This window comes from Vanacampus margaritifer, chromosome 14 (assembly GCF_051991255.1).
Source record: "Vanacampus margaritifer isolate UIUO_Vmar chromosome 14, RoL_Vmar_1.0, whole genome shotgun sequence".
NCBI classification, from domain to species: Eukaryota; Metazoa; Chordata; class Actinopteri; order Syngnathiformes; family Syngnathidae; genus Vanacampus; species Vanacampus margaritifer.
The window spans coordinates 5,880,944-5,901,133 of NC_135445.1; the positions used below are offsets into that span (position 1 = coordinate 5,880,944).

Consider the following 20,190-nt stretch of genomic DNA (forward strand, 5'->3'; position numbering starts at 1 on the left):
TTTCTGTGCTTCTAATATTTTAGTGTTTCTGATTTGTCATACATATGTGTACTATGCAGTACAACCTCCTAAGTAAATATATTTTTCTAACATCAACTACTGACTGAATGATTGGTCAGATGCTATTGCAGAGTTCATACAATGTGTATGAATTCTGTACTAGCAACTGTGTGGTGATGATGATTTTTCATTTAGGCCTCATGACAACTCCACTGAGGGTTTTCACCAGTGGGAATTCATGACAACTCACTGCTGGGGGGAGCGGGCGGTCGGGGAATGGACCTTGAAAATCCGTGACTCTCCCTCTGAAGGGAGAGAAAACTCTCAAGCAGGTGAGCTTGCTCCTCTTGGCGAAACGCAACGTGAGGTGGCGGACCTTTGCGGGGAGCGACTTTCATCTCTTTCCGCTCTCGTGTCTGTTGGGCAGGAACGCTGGAGGAGTGGTCGCTGGTGATTTATGGCACCACGTGGCTGCCGTATCCCGCGCGCCGCAGGTTAGCGCGGTCGGCCAAGATACCGGAGGACACCGACTTTGCTGAAGAATACACTGGTGTGTGTTCACCACTAGTAGTCTAAATGGATAATTATAAGTAGTGTCCAAAAGCTTTGAATCAACACCAAATTGTACAGGGATAGCGCTACACAGGGGTTAAACCTACTTTGTAATCCTAACCCGACATTGAAACCTTAATTTGAACATCTAACACTACTTTGAAACTCTAACCCTATATTAAAACCTGAGGTCACACATTTCGACAGCTAAAAAAAAAACAAATTAAAAATTTTGAACCACTGTTATAAATTGTGACCCTACTTTGAAACCCTAATTTGAAACCTTAACCTCAATTTGAAACCCTAATCCTACATTGAAATCTGAGGGCACACATTCTGACAGCTAAAAAATGTTAACAAAACATTTGAAACCACTATTGTAAATTGTGACCCTACTTTGAAAGCAATTTGAAACACTAACCCTACTTTCAAACCCTAATATTAAACCATAACTGTACATGGAAACTTGGTCACACATTTTGACAGCTAAAAAATTGTAACAAAAAATTTGAAACCATATATAAATTGTACTTACTTTGAAACACAAATCCAAATTTGAAACCTTAATTTGAAATTCTAACCCGATTTTGAAACCATAAACCTGCATTGAAACCTGAGGTCACACATTCTGACAGCTAAAAAAATGTAACCAAAATTTTTAAACCAATATTCTAAATTGTGACTCTACTTTGAAAGTAATTTGAAACACTAACCCTACTTTGAAACTCTAATGTGAAACTCTAACTGTACATTGAAACCTGAAGTCACACATTTTGACAGCTAAAAAAATTGAAACCATTGTTAGAAATTGTGACCCTAATCCTGCTTTAAAACCGTAATCATACCTTGAAAGCTTAGTGTGTCCCGAAAGTCACTATATATACACTTATCTATTTCGTTTCAGCTGTCATTCAGACAAACGTGAGACCATCAGCTTTGCGGGCTTTGTACTTTTTGTCAGCGTAGCATTCCCTTTACCCATGATTCGCCAAGTGACGTTGGAGCAGTGTTGCAAAGCTGACAGCTGCCAAAACATTTTTCTGTCAACTGAATTTACAATCATCAATGTCTCATTAATTTATGTTAAAATGTTACAAAAATTTGGCTGCGCGCTCATCTTCGTTTTTGCCCTTCCAGGACCCTGCGACCCCGAGTGCAGCGACGACGGCTGCGAGGGTCCCGGCCCATGGCAGTGTGTGACATGTGCCCACTTTTTCCTCAAGTTCAAGAACAACACAAGGTTAGAAACTGACCAGTTTGACCTCCAGGGCGCATGTTTCTCCCATATCATGTTCTCGTCCCAACAGAACGTGTGTGTCCGGTTGTCCGCGGGGATTCTGGGGCGACAGGCGGCGTTGCAAGCGCTGCTTCTCCACCTGCGAAAGTTGCACGGGAAGCCGCAGTGACCAGTGTACTTCCTGTCAAGCCGGGCATCACCTGACCGAGGGGACCGATACTTGCGACGCCGTCTGCGATGAGGGCTACTTCCTGGACCACGGTTGGCTTTTTGGACTTTACGTCAAACGAGAATGACAAATTGCAATTCTGTCATGAAGGGCTTGAGGCAAAATCCTTTATAATCACTAGCATAATGAGAGAAAGTGTGCATAGAGCGCCAGTGTGTGTGTATATATATTAATAAGACAGATCACTGGTGTGTATTGTTTGATTCCCCCAACCCCCCCCCCCCCCCCCCCCCCTCCCAAAGATGCGAATATGTGCAGGAAGTGTAGCGAGAAGTGCTCGAGGTGCACATCCTCCAGCATCTGCACGGAATGCAAAGCAGACACGAGGTGAGCCGAGTATCTGATGAGGCCGCTGAGAAGTGCCTAGTAAACAATGCGCACTCTTCAGCATCCTAACAATGGCAAAGAACCACGTTACTTTCTGGACGGGGCTTATCACTGCTATTTGCATTTTGCACCGACGCACTCACGGAAGGACAAAACAAATCATATGCCATATTGTGAGACGTATTCCAAGGAAATTACAATTTCCTACCACGACAGACCTGTTTTTAATACAGGGCTCAACATAGGTCAGTGGTCTGCAACCTGTGGCTCTGGAGCCACATGCGGCTCTTTAGTCCCTCTCCTGTGGCTCCCTAAAAAATTTGTAGAAATTAATATTTTTCACATATTTATTTTTATTTGTTTAGATGAAATATTCTTTAAATAAATTAATAATTTAGATTTAATAATAATAATAATTAAATGTTCAAAAATGTCAGAGTCCACATTTTTAACAAAAGGTAGATGAAAAAGTTTAGTAAATTATCTAAAAATGCCCAAAGAGCAAAAGGAGAAAATTACCAAAAAAAGTCCATGAAATTGCCAAAAAGGCAGTAAAGAAAATGTTAAAAAAGTAACCATAAAATGTCCAAAAACAAAAAAAGAAAGGCAAAAAATGACCATAAAATTTCTTTAGAATTGAAAAAAAAAAAGTCAGAAAATTGATTTTTAAAAAGGCAGAAAAGAAAATGTTCAAATAGTAACCATAAAATGTCCCAAAACAAAAAAAAGAAAGGCAAAAAAATTACCATAAAATGTCTTTGGAATTGAAAAAAAAAGTCTGAAAATTGATTGTTGTGGTGCAGCTCGAATTAGCTCTTGGGCCCTAAGTACATTAGACTAAAACTAACACACAGTTTCCTTCATCACAATCTTCAAATGTTTTGTGGCTCCGGACAGATTTTCTGTTATTTATTTGGCCTAATATGGCTATTTTAAAAGTAAAGGTTGCTGACCCTTGACATAGGTGACCTCTGCGTTAAAAGTTTTCAAACAAGATCTTTAATGTGCTCTTACCTAAGCTGACCTCGCGTCTGGCGCGTTCGCCAAGCGGGGTTCACGGGGCTCTCATCGAATGAGTCACCCAGACGCCATCGCGTGATTGGCTGTGGGCGTCTCGTCGCTGCATAATGTCTCTCTCTTGTCTCCCTTTCTCTCTCTATCCGCCCTCGACCCAGTCTGCGTGGGAACCGGTGCCAGCAGAGCTGCGCGCCAGGAATGTACTACGACGAGGCTGAGGGCTTGTGCAAAACTTGCCACCGGGTGTGTGCCGCCTGTGCAGGTGAGATGACACTCTAAAAACAGTTGGGTCAAAAAGTAACCCAATTATGGATCAAAAATGGAGCGATCCACTTTATGGGTCAATTTGACCCAATATTCTAGGTTGTGGCCCAATTTTTTACTCAAATTTGGGTACAAATTAGACAAGTTAGAGGATCTGACTTGACTTTCTGTGTGGTTTTATAAAAATAAATAAATAAATAAAAACCTTATTTATTTACGTATTTATTGCAAAAACAAACAGTCATTTTATACAAAATGATGTTATTTTTGATCAATTTCTGAGTTGTTTTATGCAAAATTACCTTTTTTCTTTCTTTTTTGCATAACACCCCACAAGGTTGAGTCAAATTGAGCCAAGTAGGGGATCTGACTTTCTGGGTGGTTTTATAAAAATAAATAAATAAAAATCTTATTTATTTATTTATTGCAAAAAAACAAAATAAAAAACAACAACGGTCATTTTATACAAAAACGACATAATTTTTGACCAATTTTCTGGGTTGTTTTATGCAAAATTACCTTTTTTGTCTTTTTTTTTTTTTTGCAAAACACCGCACAAGGTTGAGTCAAGTAGACAATACAAATGGCCCAATTTTTTTACGCCTAAGTTGGCTCTAAATGACCCAAATCCTTTTTCTTTTCTTTTTTACCCAGAGTTGGGTTATTTTAACAGTTTCAAAAAAAATTGGTGCGGAATTTTGCAACCCAACCAAAAAAAAATAAAAAAATTCTTAAGGCAATTTAACATAACTACCATGTGCACCTCAAAATGCTATGGGAAATTCAATGGTCACTTGCATCTCAAAAGAATGATACCATTTATGGTGGTAGGGTGCGCCTCCAACTTGAGAGCTTAAATAGATTGATGCCCAAGTTCCTGTTTGAACAGCGTTGGAGAAACATGTTCTTATCTTCCTATTTTCTGGCTCATCAGGCGCCGGCGTGGAGGCGTGCACAGAGTGCGCGGACGGCTACCTGATGGAGGAATGGAGGTGCGTCTCCTCCTGCAGCAGCGGCTTCTTCGCCACAAACCCGGAGATAGCCGCCGGGCGCGGGATGTGTAGGAGGTGAGCGCACTGGTGTGTGCTCAGGTGTGGGCGTCTTGTTTATCTCCTGATAGCAGGCCTGCTTCTGTGCGCGCGTGGCTGCTATGCGTTCCTGTTCCTGTGCTCCTACAGGTGCGACGCCAGCTGTCTCACCTGTGTCGGGCCGAGCCGGGCCAACTGCAGCAGCTGTTCCGGCGGTCGCAGCCTGCAGGAGGGCGAGTGTGTTCTCCAAACGGCGTGCGCAGATGGTCAGCGTCTGCCCGCTTTTATTGGCTCACGTTCCTCCGCAACACAACAGGAAGCAGCGGGCGCACGTTTTGCTGTTTGCAGTCACACTTTAAACACTCGCTTGTTGCTTTGACAACAGCTCGTTTGTGCTGCTTGTTTGATGCACTTTTTGGGTGCTTGTAATTCATTAAGTGGGCCATTAATTAACATTTTAGAAAAGTTATTTTGTGCCAAAATAAATTACAAATCCACCCCCAAAACATGTCAAATAATTAATTGACAACAATGTATTATTGAATTTATTAAGTTATTCTTTAATTTGATAATAATAATAAATTCATAAAATTTCCTCAAATTAACAATGACAGATTATTTTAAAGAACCTTTACATCCCAATATAGCATTTTTCCTTAAAATTGCATGAAATTAATGGTAATTTTTGATCGTAAAACGGCTAAAAGATCATCGCAAGTACCGATATAAAATATTAATTATACATTTAATTGATTTAAAGCCAAATAAATACACAGAAAATAACAGAAAATAAAATATTTAATTATAAACAATTTCATTTAATTTAGATTAATCAGAAATAAAAAAAAATTAATTCGTTTATGGTATAAATGAATAAAAACTAAATTTTGAATGCATTAAATTAATCAAATTGAACAATTTAATCTGTATTATATGAAACATGCAACTAATTAAGTTTTTAAATTTCCTATACATCACCATTCAACCAATTAGATTATTGACCCCGCCCACCACATCCTTAATAGCTGACTTTTCGTACCATTTTTAATGTTGCTTTTTAATGCATCATTAAAGTTCATCATCATTAAATAATCATTATGAAATATCCATTAAATTAACAACACCCTAACGTAAAGAGATCATGAAATACATAAAATAGGGTCAATATAATTAATAAATAATTAAATGATACTTCACAATTTAATAAGTAATTAGTGTATCGAACAATTTTTTATATTGGTGATATTTTGGCACAAACAACCAATCATATCGTTCTTGTATGACAGCGGAGTACCAGGCCAGCGACGGGACGTGCCATCCGTGTCACCCGACATGTTTGAAGTGCACGGGACCGCAGCATCAAGACTGCATCAGCTGCGCTGCTTCACAGTCAGTTGGACTCACTCAAGAAAATGCTGAGTCACCCTATTGTCCCCCACCTCATACTGTACTGTACAATTGTGATCAATAAACCAAAGTGCTGAAAAGCACTTGAAACTGATGACTCTACAAAAAAACAAAAACAAATCTCATTGTAAGTTTCTGTCCAAATTCAATTCTTAAAGGTTACAGCATCTCACCAATTTAGTGGGAAATTACACAAAAAGTCTCAACACTAAGTTTGATACTGATTGGGATAATTCAAATGAACAGATTTCAAATATATATATATATATAAATAAAAAAAATTAAAGTATATTTTTGGTTTGCTGTCAATGCAGCGCTCTGGACGACGGTAGCTGCCTGGCCGAGTGCGTCCGCGGCAAGTACCAGTCGGGTGGGCGCTGCCACCTGTGCGATCACACCTGTGCCACCTGTGTGGAGGCGGGGACTAACAACTGCACCAGCTGCGATAGAGGTGAGGACCGACCGTTTTTTATCACCATTCGTTAGTCCTGTCTGTGTATTTGATACTCAGGACAGGAATAATAATCGATTGGATGATGAATTGGAAGTTGAAGCGATTGATGCAGGTGTATTAATTGACTCCACCCAGCAGGGGGCTCCTCTTGATTTACTCAACTGGTTTGTGGTATGGAGAAGAAGAAAAAAGTAAATTTTTGGATGAAAAAAAGTTGTAAAGTAGTAAATGTGACTAAGTTCACATGAAAAAAAATTGCGATGTTACGTGGCTAGTTAAAAAAAACTAGCAAAAAAATTCACATTGGAAATGAATGGGGCGTCGTCCTCAGCCTTCATTTTCTAAATTAAATCCTCATTTAGGCCACATTGAAAATTTAACCGAGCTTTTGAAAACCCCGCAGATAAGTTCGTAATGGAGCGTTACCTCCACCAAGGCCGCTGCGTTGACGCCTGCCCCGAAGCCTTCTACCACACGGAGAAAACTTGCGAGGCCTGCTCACACCATTGCACGCTCTGCACAAGCTCCGCCCACTGCCTGTGGTGCAACTCGTCCTACTACGTGTCCGACGGCGCCTGCGTCAAGCTGGAGTGCGGCGAAGGCAAGCCAAGCCAAGTCACGTGAGCGCCGCTCGTATTCTCCACTTCTGCCGTAAAAGTGGATTTCCTGCTTGTCTTCCAGGGGAAGTCGAAGATCCAGATTACAGCGACTGCATGGCCTGTGAGGAGGGCTGCAGGCAGTGCGTCCTATGTAAGATCACATACACGTGTTAAAAAAATATATATATAAATCATAAAATTAGTTATGAACATGACCTATTTCTCGCAAAAATAACTTCAATCTCCTAAAATTATTATTTCAGTCCTGCAATCAGGGGTGTACTGGGGTCAAAATTCGACACGGGTATTTGAGGCGGTGCTGACGGTACTTTATTTTGCGACGACAAAATTTCCGCTGCAGCTCTAGGCTCGTGTGTGGCCGATGCGCGCAGCTGATGTCCGGCCTCAAATTTACGTCACATCGTTAAACATTCAACTTAAAAAATATAAATATAAAAAAATATTTATTCCCATGAATCACAATCTTGTTTGTTTGTTTTGATAAAATAAACAACTATTTTTCTGCTAGATTTTATTCTCTTAAAAATCTTGGGTTTCTTTCCCTGTAAATTACATTTTAGTCAGACAACTTCATGTCTGTAAATATAAAACTTTTACTTTGAACTGATATTTTTTCTCCATACTATCATGATTGTTAAATTAGAACTTTTTCCTTGCAAACATGTTTTTTTAATTTATAAATTTTTGTAAAAATCGAACTTTATTCTCTTTGAACAACAAATACAACTTTTTTTTCTCCAAAAATGAAAATGTTATTCTCATATATTAATAACTTTTCTGTTAAGATTAACACAATCACTGTGGATGGCTCCGCCCATTTTAGTGTTGATCCCACCCACAATAACAAGGGGTTTACATTTTACTGAATTTTTTTGTTGAACACATACATGTACGATTATCGGCCTTGCCCATTTTCCAAAATACACTCAACAACATAAAATAATGATTTAGGATAATCTTGTATTCGAGACAATCTGGCCTTTGAGTATTAAGGACACTATTTGACAATACAAAGGTGTTTTTTGTGAACCTTGAAAGTCCAAAAGGAGCCGTCGTGATCTCAAGCAGCAACATTAAAGTGTCAACCATATTGTTTTCTGATCCAAAGCAATCAAATCCTAAAGGCTCTGCTGTACTTAATTTTTTTCTTTTCGTTTAAGAGGAGAGCTGAGCTTGTTTGTCTGCTTCCAACAGATAACCCCAGGCTTTGCCTGTCCTGCAAAGAAGGCTTTTACAAGTAAGGCTGCTGCTGCCTTGTGTGATCTCGCCTTCATCTCTACTCGCTCAGCCTCTCACTTTACCGATAACGCTTACTGTCCGGCGGACATTTTGGCCTTGAAGAGTGAAACAGATTTGAGGATTTGAGGAAAAGTCATCTTATCGACCGCCGCCTTTTGTGTGCAGCTTCCAGGATGGCTGCTACAAAAACTGCCCCGCCAAGACGTACAGCGTGGACGAGGAGATGACGTGCGTCCCGTGCGACAACAACTGCGTCAGCTGCGACCAGCACGAGTGCTACTGGTGCGAAACGGACCTCTTCCTATCAGGTAGCATTTTTTTAAACAAACTTCTCTACAAACAAACACTGCAGACAAATAATAAACTTCTTAAATAAAGCAAAGTGTAAAGTCGCATCGCCAACTAGTGGCCTGGCATGCGTATTACAGCAAAATATATTTTTGTTTTGTTTTCTCAGAGGGAAAGTGCGTTTCCGTGTGTCCTGAGGGTTTTTACGGCGACGAGGACACCAACGACTGCGAGGAGTGCCATGACGACTGCGCGCTATGCAGCGGCCCCGGGGACGACAGCTGCGTATCGTGCGGCGATGGCAAAACGCTGACAAACGGACAGTGCGTGACCGACATCGACGTCTGTCCCGTGCGGACCTTTCGAAGCGGTGAGAAGAGCAATTCAACAGATTGTTGTCCAAAATTGATCTGGGATTTCATCCTAAGTACTCAATCAGTGCTACTGAACCTCTGCCAGAAAGATTTTGTGATGATTGATTAGCATTTGTGGATCATTTAGCTCTTGTTTCAAGACTGTAAGACACATCTAAGCAACATCTTGTATTTATTGGCAGGCGAGTGTAATTGTAGAACTTGGAAAGGCTAACGAGAACATTTTAAATGAAAAAAATGAATCTTCCAACTAAAAATACTAGCTAGTTTGCTAGCTAGCCAACAATAGTCAAATGTACATTTATTTCTTTTGATATTGATTTATATGCTTTTATACAGTATATGGCATACCTTTATGTCATTTTTTTGTGTGTTAGTAAATTTGGTGAATTTTCACCTAGCTCTACTTTAGCTTCATAGTTAGCTTCCAAGTTAGCACAGATGTTGAGCTAATTGTTATAACTCTACAAAAACTACACAAAATTAAAAACAATACTAGAAACGTGCTATTTTAAACTACCCAAAACAGTTAGTTTTTCTTCAATGCCAATATGATAACAATCGTAGCCTTGCTGGGGTGCGCAACTGTTTCACTGTCAACTATTTTTCCAAGCTGTCATTAATCCACATTGTTGACTAAAGAGTGTGTTTGGTGCGGCAGGTGATGGTGAATGTGTAGCATGCCATCCATCGTGTGAGTCCTGCTCTGGAAAAAACAAGAACCAGTGTACCAAATGTACAAAAGGTCTGTTGGAACCTATGATACTTACATTAACTAATTTGCTCCCCAAAACGTATAAATACGTTCTTTTTTTAATGTTTTAAGTGGCCCAAAGACGTATTTATATGTTTTTTTATGTTTGTTTTTATGCTAGAGCATACAGAAGGCTTTAATGCAGCCTCTCAACTGCAGAGAACGGTTGAGGAAATGGTAGTTATTACAAAAACGGCCGGCAGGTGCCAGCAGAGTATAAGAGATCAACCAGGGCCATGTTGCAAACAAGCTGTTTTCCCCAACAGAGTTGTGAATAATGATGAAACTTAGCTACATTCTAATGCTAATTGCTGCAAAACGGAAACAGAAACTCTAATCTTTCTTTTGGTAGGTTCCATGTTTTTTATAGCAATTGAGCACAATATTCTGTGGGCCCCAAAATCCAATAAAACAGCTGGGAGCGAAGGGGGTTGCTTCGGTGAAAATGGCTGGGAGTGAATGAGTTTAAAGTAAATTTGTTTTATTTATTTATTTATTTTTACTGAAAGCTGTTTTCATCATTACCAATACAATGTCTAAATCATGTTTTTTGATACTGAGATTTACTTTGATACACACTTCTGAAATAACAAATTGGCTCATATTGCCTTTAGTTGTGTTGTTATTAATAATATTAATGATAATGATATTCCTCACAATAATTATCAACAATGTTTTAACTAGATAGAAAAAAAAGACATTTATAAATAAATTTATTAATAATTTATATTATTATTATTATTATTATTAACAATTTATAAATTCTTCCAGGACGCTTCCTGAGCCCCCAGCAAACATGCGTGTCAAAATGTCCGCCGGGTTCGTTTGGCGACCGGCTAAGCGGTGAGTGCGAGGCGTGTCCCGCCGGCTGCTTGTACTGCGTGGACCTTGAGCGCTGCACCCGATGCCTGAGCCGGCCCGCTGCGGTTTTGTTCCTGCAGGACGGCCAATGCGTCCCACAGTGTGTCAGGTCAGATGTACATCACTTTATTAAACGTTTGCAGATTTTATATTATATTATATTATATTATATTAATTTAATTTCAAATATAATTAAAAAAAAATTATGGGGGGTTCAGAGTTCATTCAAGGTTGCAAACCGTTGGAAGGACGTTCGCCAACAGTTTTAATGTTTTTTTTCTTGACAAGAAAAACGATTTATGACCATTAAAGCTGTTGACGAACATCTTTGAGACGGTTTGTGACCTTAAATGAACCCTGACCAAAAAATAAATAAATAAATCGTCGAGAGCCATTGCTTTGCTTTTTCAGTAAACACACTCAATATTTTAATTAACCTCATGAGTTACTTTCATTTATTCTCGGGTCTCTTGAAATAGTCAAGTCCGTTTCCATATTATGTTCATAATATGAATTTATCACCACAGGCTTCCTGCAGAGTCTTAAAAAAAAAAAAAGAAACAATAAAAGAATCAACTCTCATCCTTGACATATTCACTGGCCATCATTTTGACTTTTCTTCCTTGACATTTATGAGCAATTAAATCTACACTGCCTGAGCGTCATGTCCTTGCACGCCATATCCTTGGGTGTCCATTAGCGCCCAGATGACGGGATGGGATGAGAGCCCACCCAATCGGACTTTATTACCTCCGCCAAGGAGGTTATCGCCGCGTGCTGGTCGCAAAATTACGACCTCCGACAAAGAAAAACACACTGGAATGTCGCTTGACTCATCGAGCCATTTTCAGCAGTAAAAAGTTCATATTTTATCCTGAATTAATTTGATAACATAAAACAAATTTTTCCACTTGCTGTAGACTGAAGATGACATCACCTGTGCTGAGGAAGTACGTATACTAGGTAACGACCAATCGTGGCTTAGTTTGCTGACCAAACTCAGAACACAGGTGAGCCATGATTGCTCGTTACCTATTTCCTCAGCATAGGTGATGCCATCTTCAGTTGACAGCAAGTGGAAAAATGTGTTTTTAAAGGTATTAATTGTTCAAGAAAAATTAAGAAGTTAATTTTGGACAAAATATTAACTTTTTACTGCTGAAAATGACTCAATGAGTCAAGTGTCCCTTTAAAAAAAAAAATTTTATCATTAAATTGAGATACAGAAATCTGCCAAAAATGTTTCTGCCGCGTTTATGTGAATTTTGTTTTTTTTTTACTAGAAATTGCAATTTTACCACACAACCAATGTGAAAATTCGTATGCAACTATATGGCTGTACTTAATTATACTATATATATATATATTAATTAATATTGTACAGGGTGTCCATAAAGTCTCTTTACAATTAAAAATTAAAATTACAAAGGCGGTTGATGAGCTATCTTAACCCGATTTGTTAGATTTTAATCAGTGTGTTTAAAAAAAAATTAAGTGTGTTTAAAAAACTATGGTGCTCATATAGAGGTTTTAAATGAAGTAAAAAATAATAATAAAATAAATCTATAAAAGATTTATAGAGACCCTGTTTATTAATATATATATATATATATATATATATATATATATTTGACATATCATTGCTCTCCTTTTTAATTTTTTATTAAAAATTTTTTTTTAAAATATTTTTTATTAAAAAAAAATGTTTTAAATATTTTTTATTAATTTTTATATATATATATATATATATATATATATATATATATATATATATATATATATATATTTTGTATGTGGGTGACCTTAAACCTATTAAAAAAAATCCCATACTAATAATATAATATAATAATAAATTGCCAAATGCAGAAACATCAATGTAAGTTATCACGATGTGGTGGCTCTCGCTAACAGGCAGAATTAAGTAACCAGAATTAGGTTAAAAAATTCTATATACGTAGACCATGTTTCTATAAATTTTGATATTTGGTTTTTATTTGAGGCAGATATTAATATCATTTTAAGAATCTCTTAAATCGTTTTCAGCCTTTTAGTCAATTCCGCCATTTTTCGACAGTTTTGTCAAGCACAACGTTGACATGAAAAATTCCCGTGCATTAACTACAGCATGTTTGCTACGACCATGACGCAAAAAAACATTTTGTCTAAGACAATAGCAGATATTACTGCCCCCCCCCCCCCCCGATAACTTGTTTTTTCAATTCCCTTCGCCACATTAGCGAGCTAGCATCATTTCTACTCTTCATTGTGAACTCGTGCTTGTCGACAGAGGCTACCCCGCCGGTCAGGCGTGTCGAAGCTGCGCGTCGGACTGCGCGTCCTGCGAGAAGAACGCCACCTACTGCCTGAGCTGTGAAGAACCTCTGCTGCTGCTCGATCACCAGTGCGTGGAGGCGTGTCCCGCGGGCCACGCCGTCCACATCGGGGAGTGCCGACGCTGCCCTCCGGCATGTGACGACTGCAGCCCCCTTGGAGAGTGCACAGGTAGCGCAAATGACAATCTCAATGCGTGATGAGCAGCATGGAAAAAATCCTCGTTTCTTATTTGGCGCAACAAAATGGTGGTTTTCGCAGCCTGCGAGGAGTATCACTTCTTCCACGAGGGCGCGTGCCTGCCCGAATGCCCCGAGCGTTTCTTTGCCGATAATGATCGACGGGAGTGTCTGCGCTGCCATCCCGACTGCCGCTTGTGCGACGGCCCCGGAAGCGTCGACTGCGACGCTTGCGTGGACCCGCAGGCTGCGTTACGAGACGGCGAGTGCGTGGACGCGTGTCCTGCGAGGACCTTCTTGGATGACGTCACGGGAGAATGTCAAGGTGGTCAAGTGTATCTCACACATACGGAAACTCTCACTCTGACATCCATCCCCTCTCACACGTAGCCACACACACTTTCGCTCACATAGGTAAACAGACATATGCTCTCATACCTACACTACACACCAATACACTGTACACTCACTCACACATTCTCATGCACACAGACACACACTTTATCTGTCTAACACACATGCAAACTCACACTTAAGTCCCCTCTCACACACTGCAAACAGACACACGTACATTATCTGGCTCTCACACATACTGTATATGCACTCTCACATAAACTAAAATTAAACTCACACGTTTTTATGCCCACAATCTCACACTCTCTTTAACTCTTTTTCCTCCCTTGCTCTCTCACACACACACACACACACAGGGAAACTCTCAGTCATTTGTTGTCTTCACGCTGCCACACACAAACACTTTCACTCACCCACATGTGCACACATACATTAGCTCTCACACTTACTGTATATGCACTCTCATGTGTACTTAAATTAAACTCACACATTTGCGTAAGTCCCTCTTTCATACATGTACATTCTCACATTTTAATGCCCACAATCTCACACTCTCTTTAACACTTTTTCCTCCCTTGCTCTCTCACACACACAGGGACACTCTCAATCACTTGTTGTCTTCAGCTCACAAACACTTGCACACTCTCTCACAAGCTTTCTCTGTGATTCTCGCACAAAGATTCAGACACATTCTCTCTCACACACACACTGTCTCACAAAAACTTTCCCTTTCACTCTCGATATCCCTCTCTCACATGCATTTAACCTCACTTCTCACACAACCTTGCTGACTAAGCTCTCTAATGCACGCTCTCTCTCACACTCACACTGTCTCACATACACTCTTTCAATCACATAAACTCACACACTATCGATTTCACATGCACTCACACACACAAACTCTCATTATCACACCGACTCTCTTTCATTCACGCACTCTCACACATACACACACATTCTCACACTCGTTCTCAACAACACACACTCTCTAAACTTCACAATTTCCCTGTTTCTCACACACACTTTTTCCCACTCTGTTGCTCACACGCACGCACACACACCCTTTTACTTTCCTCAGTTGACTTGCGTCTGATCTTTTAGTCAACATTAAAAAGTTCTCCCTCTGAGCGCCCTGAATAATTTTAGCACAGACTAAAATAGCAACGACGCTCCTCAGAAGTTAGGCAGCTGTCATGTCGCCTCCAGATAGAAACTCGGCTGGTTTTGTTACCTTTCTGACCCCAACCCTCAAAAAGGGTGAATTTAGTTCTCTTTACATGTAGCGTCAGCATAATTATTCTGAATTTGCCTTGTTATTATATATTGTTTTCATTTCAAATGAAAACATTCAATTCTTGTCCAGTACACCTTTTTTCACTTCCCTCCACCAAAAAATAAAATAAAATGAAATATTGTGTAACTTTTAGTATTACTCGCATCGTGTAATATTGATGTTAATGATTCTATTTTATTCAGTTTTATACTAAATAATAGTCAAATATATTGTTTTGCTTGCGGTTTTAGAGTGTGACATCTCCTGCCTCACCTGTGTGGGGCCCCTGGCCGGCTCCTGTTCCGGCTGCAGGGAGGGCCACAGACTGGAGAACCGCAGGCAGGAGCCCCACGGTCGCTGCGTGCCGTCGCATGACGAGTGCTCGCCTCACGGGTACGGCGACGAGCGCGGGGATTGCCGGCCGTGTCACAAGAACTGCCGGCGCTGCTCTGGCCCGGGAAAGACAAACTGCTTGAGCTGCAAGCAGAGACATCTTCTACTCGGTGACTTCGAGCTTTAAATGTCATGTTAGGGATTATTGATGGAGGCTACGTTGTACAAGAGGACAACATCAAATTTATAACCACATATATTTCAGTACACATATACATATATTAGGGCTGTTGCAATTAACTCTTTGACTGCCAAAAACGTTAAATAACGTTTAGTAAAATCTTATGGAGGAGTGCCAAAGACGTTAAAAGACGTTTGTTTCAAAACAGAGGTGAAACTAACCATTTTCTATTGTGGATTACTGAAAAACGGAATAAGGTAGAAACAAACTTTTTTTTTCTGATGAAAGATGAGAGTCCAATCTTTTTTTGGTAGTATGTGTGTTTCCATAGTCCAAACACATAATTTTCTATGGACCTTGAAAGATCAGTCAAAATGCTTAAAATCGGCTGGCACCCACGGCATCCCTTTTCTGAAAACGTCTGGCAGTCAAAGAGTTAACCGAAAATCAATTACAATTTCAATTATAACAATTCACAATGACAAAATCAGCATAATCGTAAAAAACAAAGAATGTTAATACTAATTTTTGAGTTGTTTAAATGTATACATTTTCACTTTTTAAATTAAAAATAGCTAATTTAATCATTTTTGTTTCATCCAAAAGGAACTTTCATAATTATAGTGTTTCAAAAAATTTCATTTGTCTTAATATTTTTTGGGTTGTTTTTTATGTTTAAACATTTTCTTGATTTGTACCAAAAAAATAAATGATCGTTCTACTGCAGTGCACATGCTGCACTCCAACTTCAAGTTTTTGCCAATAAATAAATAAATATATATTATTATAAATTATGTTTGTCCCAAAAGGAACTTACATAATTAGAGTATTTTTAAAAAAATATTTTTAAATGCTTAAATATTTTCTTGTTTTGTACTAAAAATAAATAAATAATCGTTTGAATAATCGTGATTTCAATTATTGCCAAAATAATCATGACTCTTATTTTTTCCATAATCGAGCAGCCCTAACATATATAATAGTAAAATACAAAACAAAAAGACTTGGTTTTATGTTAAGTTAAATATAGCAAGAGCATGTAAGTAGCAAAGTAATCCTTTTAAAGAAAGAAAAGCAACAACGGAAATGCTTCCCGTAACTTAGATGGCAGCTGCGTGGACGAATGCCCGCCAGGTTTCTACACTGATGAGTCACGGCAGAAATGCGAAGCGTGCCACCCGACTTGTCAGTCCTGCGCCGGGAAGCGCAGTCACGAGTGTCTGGCCTGCAAGGAGCGGCTCTTTCGCCACGGCGACCGGTGCGTGGAGACCTGTCCACTCAGGTAAGCTCAAAACATTTTCGTGATATGATGTAAGGTTAGAAACGAAATAACTCAAGCCAAAAATAGAAAAAAAATTGTTTTGTTAACAAAATAAAATTTAATTACTTTTTAAAAAAAAAGAAAAGAAAACGAATTGAAGCTACATGTTATGTTTATAAAACTAAATACAACTCATTTGGTGAAAATGTTTTCATGTTGTTTTCATCTTTTTCAATTATTGTCATACATGAGCTTTCGGGGTTCATTTTGAATGTATTTATTTTGGTATTACTGGTCAGCCATATTGAAGAAGGAACAACAAACTATTTTTATTTATTAATTTTTTTAGAATTGTAGGTTACCTTACTTTATGACACAATACTTAGTGACCCTTTTTTCTTACTATTTTGCACTCAAATATAAAAAAAATACTACTAAAAATATAATAAATATAAATAAATACTAATAATAATAATAAATACTAATAAACACTAATAAGAAATTATAATACATAATAAAAATCAGACAAATACTCTATATCGCTGGCGTTTGGCCAAGACATTGTTCCTCCAAAATTGTCACTATTCCACCATTATTATTAATATTGCAGCATCAAAGAGAGCTTTAGATTGGCCAATAATTCATAAAAATGACACCCACAGTTGTGGACTGAGCCAAAAGTATTGATTTAAAAAAAAAATGATATTAGCTAAATTGTGATACAATTTTAAGTTGTACTGTTTTAGCCCAAAAAGCACAAGATGATGTCATCACTATGCAAGGTCGCTATTGGATGTCTGAAATCTCAATAAGATGTCACCAAATGATGTTGTTGCTATTTGATTTGGACATAATAAAATATGGCTGTATGTTGTTGCTATCTGTAGCCGCTATATGCTATATGTCTTTGCATAACTAAAGTCCCGATATAGTGTTGGTGCTGCGGTACGAATGCCACGTCACCATCCAATGTCGGCCTTGAAACTTTCAAAAATGTCAAACATTTCCAGGAATTTCCGTCAGGAATCTCCTAACTTTCCGCATGGCGTCGTTTCTTTGAAGCTGTGTCGCGTGGGTGAAGTGAAGCGCTAATTGCGTGGGAGATTCACTTCGCGCGGCTGTAAAATGCTAATTGTTGCTGATGTTTAATTGGCGGGCGGCGGTGGGGAAAAATTCAATTAATGTGGCGTTAAATTGCAATTAAATCCAGTTTATTCCGATGAATTGGCTGAAGCCTTCGCGCTTTGTTGTTTAATGGAGCGTCATATCCATACACTGACCTCTGCACCTTCTTCCTCACAGTCACTACGGCAACCAGGCCACGGGGACGTGCGAGCCGTGCGACCCGGCTTGCGGCGAGTGTTCGGGGGACGGGCGTTGCCTGAGCTGCGCGGCGAGACTGCTTTTCATGCCGCGGGAAGGCCGCTGCCTCCACGACTGCCCTCGCGGGTTCTACCGCCAACGGGATGACGATGACGCGTATGCTACGTGCGAGCGTTGCCACGGCAACTGCGCAACCTGCTCAGGTTAACAAACAAATTGATGACGTCGTAGAAATGGAAAATAAACAAAATACGGCGGCGGTTGAGGTTGGAGGGAAGTCTGCTAGCTTAATGCTAACACACGATGTAAAACGCCATAGACGGGCTAACAGCATCGGTGTTGTGGTATCATAACTCATAAAGTATACTTGAACCCTTAGCCTAGTATGGCTCACTATTTGGCAAGTTCAAGCTACTATCAAATTGCTCCAGTTATAAACCATCACATGATGACATATTTTGCAGGAAAGAGTTTTCAGTCCTGTTAAGTTTTTTTCAGCGAAGTCTGCTAGCTTAATGCTAACACACGATGCAAAATGCCTGCGACAGGCTAACAAATAGCATCAGTGTTGTGGTATTATAACTCATAAAGTATTATGAGTATACACATTTGAACACATAACACGTCAGTCGACAATATAACAATACACACAGGCATATATTCTTTATCCTCTTCCTATTAAAACCACTGATAACCGTTGACCTTTAACCCTTAGCCTAGTATGGCTCACTATTTGGCAAGTTCAAGCTACTGTCAAATTGCTCCAGTTATAAACCATCACATGATGACATATTTTGCAGGAAAGAGTTTTCAGTCCTGTTAAGTTTTTTTCAGCGAAGTCTGCTAGCTTAATGCTAACACACGATGCAAAATGCCTGCGACAGGCTAACAAATAGCATCAGTGTTGTGGTATTATAACTCATAAAGTATTATGAGTATACACATTTGAACACATAACACGTCAGTCGACAATATAACAATACACACAGGCATATATTCTTTATCCTCTTCCTATTAAAACCACTGATAACCGTTGACCTTTAACCCTTAGCCTAGTATGGCTCACTATTTGGCAAGTTCAAGCTACTGTCAAATTGCTCCAGTTATAAACCATCACATGATGACATATTTTGCAGGAAAGAGTTCTCAGTCCTGTGACTCATGTGCGCCTGGTTACCTCCTGTCAGGCAGTACGTGCGCGTCTCTGTGCGACACGGCCAAGTACGCGATGATCAAGGTACAGTAGAATTGGTTTTATTTTTAAAATGTGTCTTACTTTTTTGGGGTGGGTGTAGCTTCAAATCAAGGCCTCCCCTCTAGGAACTAAATAAGAGGAAAGAAAAAAATATTATATTCTTTTTAAATTGTAAAAAAATAAAATAAATTATAATAGTAATAAAATTATATATATATATATATATATATATATATATATATATATATATATATATATTTTTTTTTAAACTAAAAACAAAATAAAAAAACTGGTATTCTTTTTATATTGTCAAATAGTTAAATAAATAAAATTAATACATTTATTTTTAAAAACCTTCAGCTTGATAAATATTTCAAAACAAAATCATACAAATATGTAATATATCTTAACAAATAATACAAACCGTCTGAGCGCGTATGTTGTCCGTCAGGGTTCCAGTCACATCTGCGAGGACTGCGACGCCTCCTGCCTGCGCTGCGAGGGTCCCGGCCCGGCCAACTGCAGCGCGTGCCCGCCACACGCCATCCTAGAAGCCGGGGGGCGCTGTCTCCTTTGCTGCCACGCCGCCGCCGCCGCCACCGCCACCCACACGCAAGATTGCTGCAACTGCACGGAAACAACAGGTCGCTTTCATTATTATTACTTTTTGGTCATACTGAAGAATAAGAAGATATTATAGCATAGCATTAAAAAAAAAAAAACATAGTTTTACAACAAACAAAAAAATATTGACATTTAATTCACCTTTTTGAAGGCTTTAATATTAATCTCTAATTATTGGTATTAAATAGTGACTATTAATGTATTCATTCATTCACTTGAGTATTGTTTATCGGGATGTTTGATACCAGTACAATTACTCAATCAATTCTTGAGTAGTCACTGATACCAATACCAAGTACCGATACCACTAGTACTTGAATAAAAGAAGAAGAATTATCCCAATAAGGTATTTTCCTTAAAACCACATGAAAGTTTTCTATTTTTCTCATTTTTACTTCCTGTTCATAAAACAGCCACAAGAGGGCAGCCAATATTGGTGAGTGCAAGTAATGATACTGTGCCAGATATCGACCTGATACCGATGC

The 20,190-nt window shown here is 38.9% G+C and overlaps 1 protein-coding gene across 5 annotated transcripts in view; it reads left to right on the forward strand.

The window, feature by feature from the left end:
• The window catches only part of pcsk5a (proprotein convertase subtilisin/kexin type 5a), a 31,462-nt gene that overhangs the window by 8,967 nt on the left and 2,305 nt on the right, over positions 1-20,190 (forward strand). For 2 of the 5 annotated variants that reach the window (XM_077585837.1, XM_077585841.1), the window contains 24 exons: positions 196-332; positions 428-550; positions 1,690-1,792; positions 1,860-2,050; positions 2,261-2,345; positions 3,521-3,624; positions 4,561-4,693; positions 4,805-4,920; positions 5,941-6,043; positions 6,376-6,512; positions 6,919-7,116; positions 7,197-7,265; positions 8,330-8,372; positions 8,540-8,682; positions 8,832-9,032; positions 9,698-9,781; positions 10,562-10,760; positions 12,939-13,153; positions 13,244-13,486; positions 15,040-15,291; positions 16,407-16,584; positions 17,866-18,089; positions 19,023-19,123; positions 19,533-19,725. In XM_077585837.1, coding sequence (XP_077441963.1) covers positions 196-332; positions 428-550; positions 1,690-1,792; positions 1,860-2,050; positions 2,261-2,345; positions 3,521-3,624; positions 4,561-4,693; positions 4,805-4,920; positions 5,941-6,043; positions 6,376-6,512; positions 6,919-7,116; positions 7,197-7,265; positions 8,330-8,372; positions 8,540-8,682; positions 8,832-9,032; positions 9,698-9,781; positions 10,562-10,760; positions 12,939-13,153; positions 13,244-13,486; positions 15,040-15,291; positions 16,407-16,584; positions 17,866-18,089; positions 19,023-19,123; positions 19,533-19,725 — 3,575 coding nt within the window. The remainder of the gene's footprint in view (positions 1-195; positions 333-427; positions 551-1,689; positions 1,793-1,859; positions 2,051-2,260; positions 2,346-3,520; positions 3,625-4,560; positions 4,694-4,804; positions 4,921-5,940; positions 6,044-6,375; positions 6,513-6,918; positions 7,117-7,196; positions 7,266-8,329; positions 8,373-8,539; positions 8,683-8,831; positions 9,033-9,697; positions 9,782-10,561; positions 10,761-12,938; positions 13,154-13,243; positions 13,487-15,039; positions 15,292-16,406; positions 16,585-17,865; positions 18,090-19,022; positions 19,124-19,532; positions 19,726-20,190) is intronic. The other 3 variants (XM_077585839.1, XM_077585838.1, XM_077585840.1) reach the window with 3 other exon arrangements.